At 43.1% G+C, this 6,990-nt stretch overlaps 1 protein-coding gene across 4 annotated transcripts in view; it reads left to right on the forward strand.

The window, feature by feature from the left end:
* Positions 1 to 3,494, forward strand: part of LOC137361406 (NACHT, LRR and PYD domains-containing protein 3-like) — a 73,151-nt gene extending 69,657 nt beyond the window's left edge. For 2 of the 4 annotated variants that reach the window (XM_068026276.1, XM_068026274.1), the window contains 2 exons: positions 2,188 to 2,355; positions 2,526 to 3,494. In XM_068026276.1, the coding sequence (XP_067882377.1) occupies positions 2,188 to 2,355; positions 2,526 to 2,613 (256 nt within the window). In that variant the 3' untranslated portion in view covers positions 2,614 to 3,494. The remainder of the gene's footprint in view (positions 1 to 2,187; positions 2,356 to 2,525) is intronic. The other 2 variants (XM_068026275.1, XM_068026273.1) reach the window with 1 other exon arrangement.
* Positions 3,495 to 6,990: the final 3,496 nt, after the last annotated feature.

The raw sequence follows: 6,990 nt of genomic DNA on the forward strand, positions 1-6,990 counted from the left end.
GAGAGAATCTAACCATCTCCCCTTGACATTCAACGGCATTAACATCACTGGATCCCCCACTATCAACATCCTGGGTGTTACCATTGACCAGAAACTGAACTGGAGCAGCATTATAAATACTGTGTCTACAAGAGCAGGTCTGAGGCTGGAAATTCTACAGTGAGTAGTCAACCCCCTTACTCCCCAAACCTGTCTACCATCTACAAGGCACAAATCAAGAGTGTGATAGAATACTGTCCACTTGCCTGAATGAGGGCAGCTCCAACAACACTCAGGAAGTTCAACACCATCCAGGATAAATGCAGCCCATTTGATCGACACCCCATCCACCACCTTAAACATTCACTCCCTCCACCAGGGACAGACAGTGACAGCAGAGTGTACCAGATACAAGATGTACTACAGCAACTCACCATGCCTCCTTCAACAGCACCTTCCAAACCCGCGACCTCTTCCACCTCGAAGGAAAAGGCAGCAGATGCGTGGGAAGTTTTCCTCCAGGCCACACACCATCCTGACTTGAGAATATATCACCGTTCCTTCACTGTTGCTGGATCAACATCCTGGAATTCCCTCTCTAACAGCATTGTGGATATACCTACACCAGATAGACTGCAGAGCTTCAAGAAGGCAGCTCACCACCACCTTCCCAAGGGCAATTAGGGATGGGCAACAAATACTGGTCTTTCCAGTGACACCCACATCCCACAAAACAAATAAGTATAAAAAATAACCAGTGGAAGAATGAAGTGGAGATGTGGATATGGGTTGTGTCCCGATGAGAAATCTGGAGAAATGTGTGTTTAAGTTCCCATCCCTAGGTGACCCAAAGAACATGAAACTAGTCATTTTTAGCGATGGTTTACATGCTAATCTTCCTGATGGGTATTCTAGTGCAGCTGGTTTCATAATATTACTGATGGGTGAAAATGGGAGATACTGTCCTTCAGCTTGGGAAGCTCAGAAAATAAAAAGGGTTGTTAAAAGTACTTCAGCTGATTGACACACTGGCCCTTGTGGAGACAGTGGATATGGGATTCTATTTGTCAAATATTGTAAGTGAGATTCTATACCAGGGGTTTACTGAAGATCACATACTCATTGAATGTTATGTAGATAATTGTTCATTGTTGGCTGATGCACATTCTACTAAAAGTGTCAGAAAAGGTTCCAGATCGATCTTGCTGGCTTGAAAGAAATGCCGGTTCAGTGTGAAAGAACGAGTTGGTGATGCAGAGGTTATGATAGGTACACAACTCCAGCAGTCTCTGTCCATTCGAATTCATCCTTCCAATGCCATAGCGCCCGAGGCAGGAGGGCCATGAGTCATGGTCGGCCCCAACCCTGGCGTTAAAGTCCCCCAGCAGGAACAGATGTTCAGTATTGGGGATGCTACTAATGATATTATGGAGTTCCTCGTAGAACTGGTCTTTAACTTCAGGTGGGGAGCAGAGTGTTAGAGCTTAGATGCTGAGTAAGTGTACTGGACCAGAGGCGGTGAGCAGTCCAATGGACAGTATGCGTTCCGAGCTATTTGAAGGTGGCTCGATCATGCTGAGCAAAAGATTTCTGATGGCGAAGCACACTCCATGCTGTCTTGGTTCTTCAGGATCCCTACCCTGCCAGTAGAAGGTGTAGTCTTGCTCTCTTAGAGATCCACTCACAGGCAGGCGTGTCTCCTGAAGTGCTGCAATGAAGTGCTGGCATTGAGTCCACTGAGCTCATTGTCAATGATGGCAGTCTTCCAAGAATCGTTGGTTTGTGTAAGGTTTTCCGACATGCCAGGAGACATAGTTCTGACATTCCAGTTTGCAAAACGACGGGCTGGTACCTTCTTTCCTTTTTTTGTCATGCTTGGTGCAGTGTTACATTCCACTTGTCGGGCAATGACCCTGAGTTCCAAGCACCCATTGAAGCAGGTGGACTGTGGCGGGACAGAACCTTAGTGACCGGGGGCTGCCCAGTTTGAGGCGGGCAGTAGCTGTCCAGTGAGATGCGATGACCTCTCCCAGTCTTTCCTGTTCAGTTTGTTCAAATCTCATCTACTTTGTGGAAATGGTGAAAAACCTTTCAACATCTTTACTAATGAATATTATTATTAATTATTATTTATTAATATAAGTAATAGTGTTATTAATGAACGCTGGAGATTTACACATTCCTGTTATTTCTCTCTCTGATCCCCAGTCTATGGGGTGTCGGTCTCACAGATTCTTGTGCCGAGGCTCTTGCCTCTGCTCTCAGTGCAAACCAGTCACTGATGGAGCTGAAACTGGGATCAAACTCCTTCACAGACCAATCTGTCCCTGCTTTCCACCGCCTCATACTGAACTGCAGGAGTCTGGAGAAGATCTGGTGAGTGTTTGTGTTAATGTTTAATGTAATAAATAAAATATAAATGGGATTCAGTCATTCTTATCAGTAATATCTCTGTAATTATTATTGAAATATTAATCCCAGTCTCCCTGTTATTTACACTATTGTTCAATCTGTTTATTTCCTGTTTAATCTTTAATCTGTTTCAGTTTAGGGGGGAATCAGTTCAGTTCAAATGGAAAGAATCAGCTGAAGTCGCTGCAGGGTACAAGACCCGGACTGGATGTGTTTCTGTGAACATTTCAATTTGTAAATATCACTGGTCTCTCTACATGAATATTTTTGGCCAATTTTCTGTCCTTCCCCTTTAATTGGCCGCGCTCCAGGTTTAATTCTTATTGGCTGTTTCACTGTTTCTAGTTCGAGCTGAGCGAGTGTCATCTCCCATTGTGACTTGAGAGGCCCAGCAACAGGGTCACGTGACTCAGCCGCCCGGCCCCACAGCGCTGTTTCTGTAGGATATCCGGGACTGAATGTTCCCCAATGGGGCACTGGGGAAATGTACAGACAGGAAGGGTCCAGGGTGGGGCTCAGTCTGGGCTGCAGTGGAACACTGGTAATTACACTCAATATCCCTGACCCTGCTGGGAAGTGAACCTGTGTGTGTTCAGGATGGAGACAGGCTCTGTTCAGCTTGGATAGATCCCACCGTCCAATAGATACCAATACCCAGTGTCTGGGGTCACCCAGAGAGTATCCTATTGGGGAGGTTCCTGAAACTGGTGCACCCAGGATGGGTCAGCACTGCGAGAGGAGAAATGGGGAAAGTGCCAGTCGGGAATCCCACTGTTCTGTCTGGGTGACCGTGAGCATTTGTAGTGTTTAAGGATCCTGAACTTAACGTGTTTCTGGCACCAACATGGGAGCAGGTACTGGTGTTACCATGGAAATTAAACATTGTGTACTTACTGTGGACTGAATTTTCAAACGGAATCACCTGAGACTGTAAACCATGAGATTGTGAAAAGGTGCAATGACCCTGTGAAACATCCGGAGGAAACTGAGGGGTCGATGAACGGACTTGTTACCTGTACTCACCTGGATTTGTATAATGACTTCCACTTGGAAATGTTTTATTAAACTTCACCTCTGTATCACTGCCTCCTGGATGATGTAACAGTACTGATGAGAATTGTTATTGTGTGATGTTGAATTAAATGATACATTATCTTAACAAGTACATCTCAGGACTTCTTACCAACTTCAAATTTGAGAATAGTTTCAGAGAGTTTTGACCATGGAATCCCTTCTTATATTTTCTGGTCATAGAAAAGCCTCTGGAGACTGAGTTCATTCAATCGTGACCTCACTATTGTTTGAATTGTCCAATTAGGAAACGATCTGTCCACCCAAACCAGGTCAGAATCTCAAAATCTCTGACTTCCCACACTCGGACTCCTATCAGCTCGAATGTGAACACCTGGTAAAAGCAAGTCGAAATGATGTGGCCTTAACATCCAGCTAATTTGCCTCGGCACTACCTATATCTGAGCCTCTGAGATTCTGCTAAGGTGTTTATCTTTTACTTCTCACACAGCAGGTCACCTGTTTTCACACTCTACTGCATCTCTGTTGAAGTTTACTATTGACCAGGGTTATAAAGTTACAATCAGATCTAGGCTGATCAGGGTGATGTCAGGAAGCACTTCCCCCAATAAGAAAAGTGGAAATCTGGATCCTCACTGAAACGACTGTGGATGCTGAGGGTGTATTTGAAAAGTGAAAACATATTGATGGACCTGACTGATGAGTTAGACAATGTGAAAAGGCCGGTCAACGGGTTCAAGACACAGAGGGATTGAATGACCTCCTAGTGGTCATGTTTGAGTTGTTATCATCACAGAGATGAGATTAATATACTGTTCATTTATGCCCCAGGAGGATTTATACAACGGAAGGTTTCGGGCCTTTTAGAATTGTTGATTCCAGACAGATTTGTTCACTATTAGCTAGAGGGAGAATATGTGTGAGCAAAAAGGTAGAAAGGGTTAGGAAACAAATGTGAGTAAATTGAATTAAGAGACGGCAGGTTGATTGGCCTCTTATTATTGTTAAAGCTGGTCTATTCGTACTGAGTCCATTAGTCAGCCCTGAAAACGGTTTACTAGACAAACTAAGGCAAAGTGTGAAATCCCAGATATTACCTAAACCGGGGAATGTTACCTGTATTTTCTGCTTTTATTACTTGTTAAACTGGCTGCTTTATTCAAATTACTCTGAAAATATTCAGCAAAGGGGCGAGTAATCTTTCTGATCTCTTGGGCACCGCACCTTCCACTTACTGAGTTCAGTATTTACATTTCAGGGTTTTGTGTTACTTCAAATAATTCAACTAAAATATGATATGGAGTGAACCACTGAATTTCACACATGTAAAAAGGTTAGTCTAGCAGAATACACCTTGTGTCTGTAAGTCACTGCTTAAAATATCAGACTTTGGTTCTCCGTCCACTCCGTTCATTACCACAGAGTCAGACAGTCACAGACTCATTTACGGCACAGAAGGCGGATATTCCGCCCATCAAGTCTATGCCAGCTCTCCACAGAGCTATGCTGTCAGTCCCACTCCCTGGCTTGATCCCCGTAGCCCTGCAAGTCTATTTCTCTCAGGTGACTATCCAACTTCCTCTTGAAGTCATTGATCGTCTCCACTTCCACCACCCTTGTGGGCAGTGAGTTCCAGGTCATTACCACCCACTGTGTAAAAAAGTGTTTCCTCATATTCCCCCCGGCATCTTTTGCACAAAACTTTCAATCTGTGTCCCCAAGTCCTTGTAACATTTGTTAATGGGAACAGCTTTTCCTTGTTTAACTTATCGAAGCCTGTTATAATCTGAGACACATCTATTAAATCTCCCCTCAATCTCCTTTGTTCTAAAGAAAACTAACCCAGCTTTTCCAACTTAACCTTGTAACTAAATTCTCCATCCCTGGAACCAGTCTGGTAAATCTCCTCTGCACCCTCTCAAGGACCCTCACATCCTTCCTGAAGTGTGGTGACCAGAACTGGACACAGTTTTCTCCAGTTGGGGCCGAACCAGAGCTTTATAAAGTTTCACCAAAACTTCCCTGCTTTTGTATCCCAAGATCCCACATACTTTACTAACCACTCTCTCAATATGCCCTGCCACATTCAAAGATCTATGCACAATCTATGACTTAAAATGGTAAACAGATATATGTATAGTTTTACTGAGGTTCTGAGAGAGCAGAGAGCAACTGTTGGAGACACACACACAAATACAGACACAGAAACACACACAGACAGACAGAAACACACACACACAGACAGAGTGACTGAGGGACAAAGAGCGACAGAAGTATTTTTAAATTTCCAGAAGGAATTCAATAAAGTCAATCTTTGATTTAAAAATAAACAATTGATTTTGCATCAATGAGTATTTGCAGAAGACATTTCCAAACGAATACCACCTTTTGTGTGGAGAAGTGTTTCCTAACTTCACTCCTGAAATGTCTGCCTCTCATTTTTAGACTATGCTCACTTGTCCCAGACTCCCCAACCTACCGAAATAGTTTTACCCAAGCTATCCCATCAATTCCCTTTAATATCTCAACAACATTGATCAAATCAGCCCTGACCCACCTAAATTCGAGGGAATACATCCCTAACTTGTGTAATATCACCTCGTAATTAACTCTTGGAGTCCAGTTATCATTCTGGTAAATCTACACTGCACTCAAATGGACATGGAACCACCACCCACCCCCCCAACCCCCCCCTCCCCAAAGTCTCTTTGCACCTCCAGTGTTTCTAGTTTTTCATATCTATAAAGTTTCTGTTCTGTTCTTTTTTGCTGACATTGAAATCCATCCACCACAGTTTTGCTCATTCACGTGAGACATTAATATCTCTTAGTAAATTTATGCTTCCAGCTACACTGCTGACAATGCTGCCTATTTCTGTGTCAATGGGAAACCTGGGAATGTGGCATTCTACCCCATCATCTTCAATCATTAATAAATACAGTAAAACTGAGACACACACGGGCTTTGTACCAGCAGACAGGAGGGAATCATTCCATCCTAGAGGTTTTTAATTCCAGATTTATGTTTTTTCAAAGAAAAAATCAGAATTCAAGTTCCCAGCAGTTAGTGTGGGATTTGAACTCCTGCTTTTTTCAATCAACAACTCAGGCCTTCAAATTAAAACCATTAAAAAGAGATTCACTTTCCTACTGCTATTGCCTGACTGTCTCAGGTTTTGTATATTGTTCCCTTCATGTGCTGAATTGTAAATACCTTCAATTCTGTGTATTTGCAAGGGATACAAATCAAATTCTCACCTTATCTCATCAACCAAAACCTGCAAGTCCATTCAAACACCCCTAATTCCTGTCTCTGTAAAGATATCTCACATTTCTACAATGCAGGAATGTCTGAATGGAAACAGCTTTTGACACATTTCCCGACACATTTCAGGATGAGGAGCTAGTTACAACTCACAGATTCCAAGCCCCAAATTGAGCTTTATGGTAGAAAAGGTAACATAGATGAAATCCCAGGTCTCTCTGTCCTGGCACCAATTCTAACATTGTACCATTTAGTTTATATCACTCAGTCTTCCTTCCAAAATGCATCATTTCACATTTCTCA

Source organism: Heterodontus francisci, unplaced genomic scaffold, assembly GCF_036365525.1.
Source record: "Heterodontus francisci isolate sHetFra1 unplaced genomic scaffold, sHetFra1.hap1 HAP1_SCAFFOLD_940, whole genome shotgun sequence".
Taxonomy (NCBI): Eukaryota; Metazoa; Chordata; class Chondrichthyes; order Heterodontiformes; family Heterodontidae; genus Heterodontus; species Heterodontus francisci.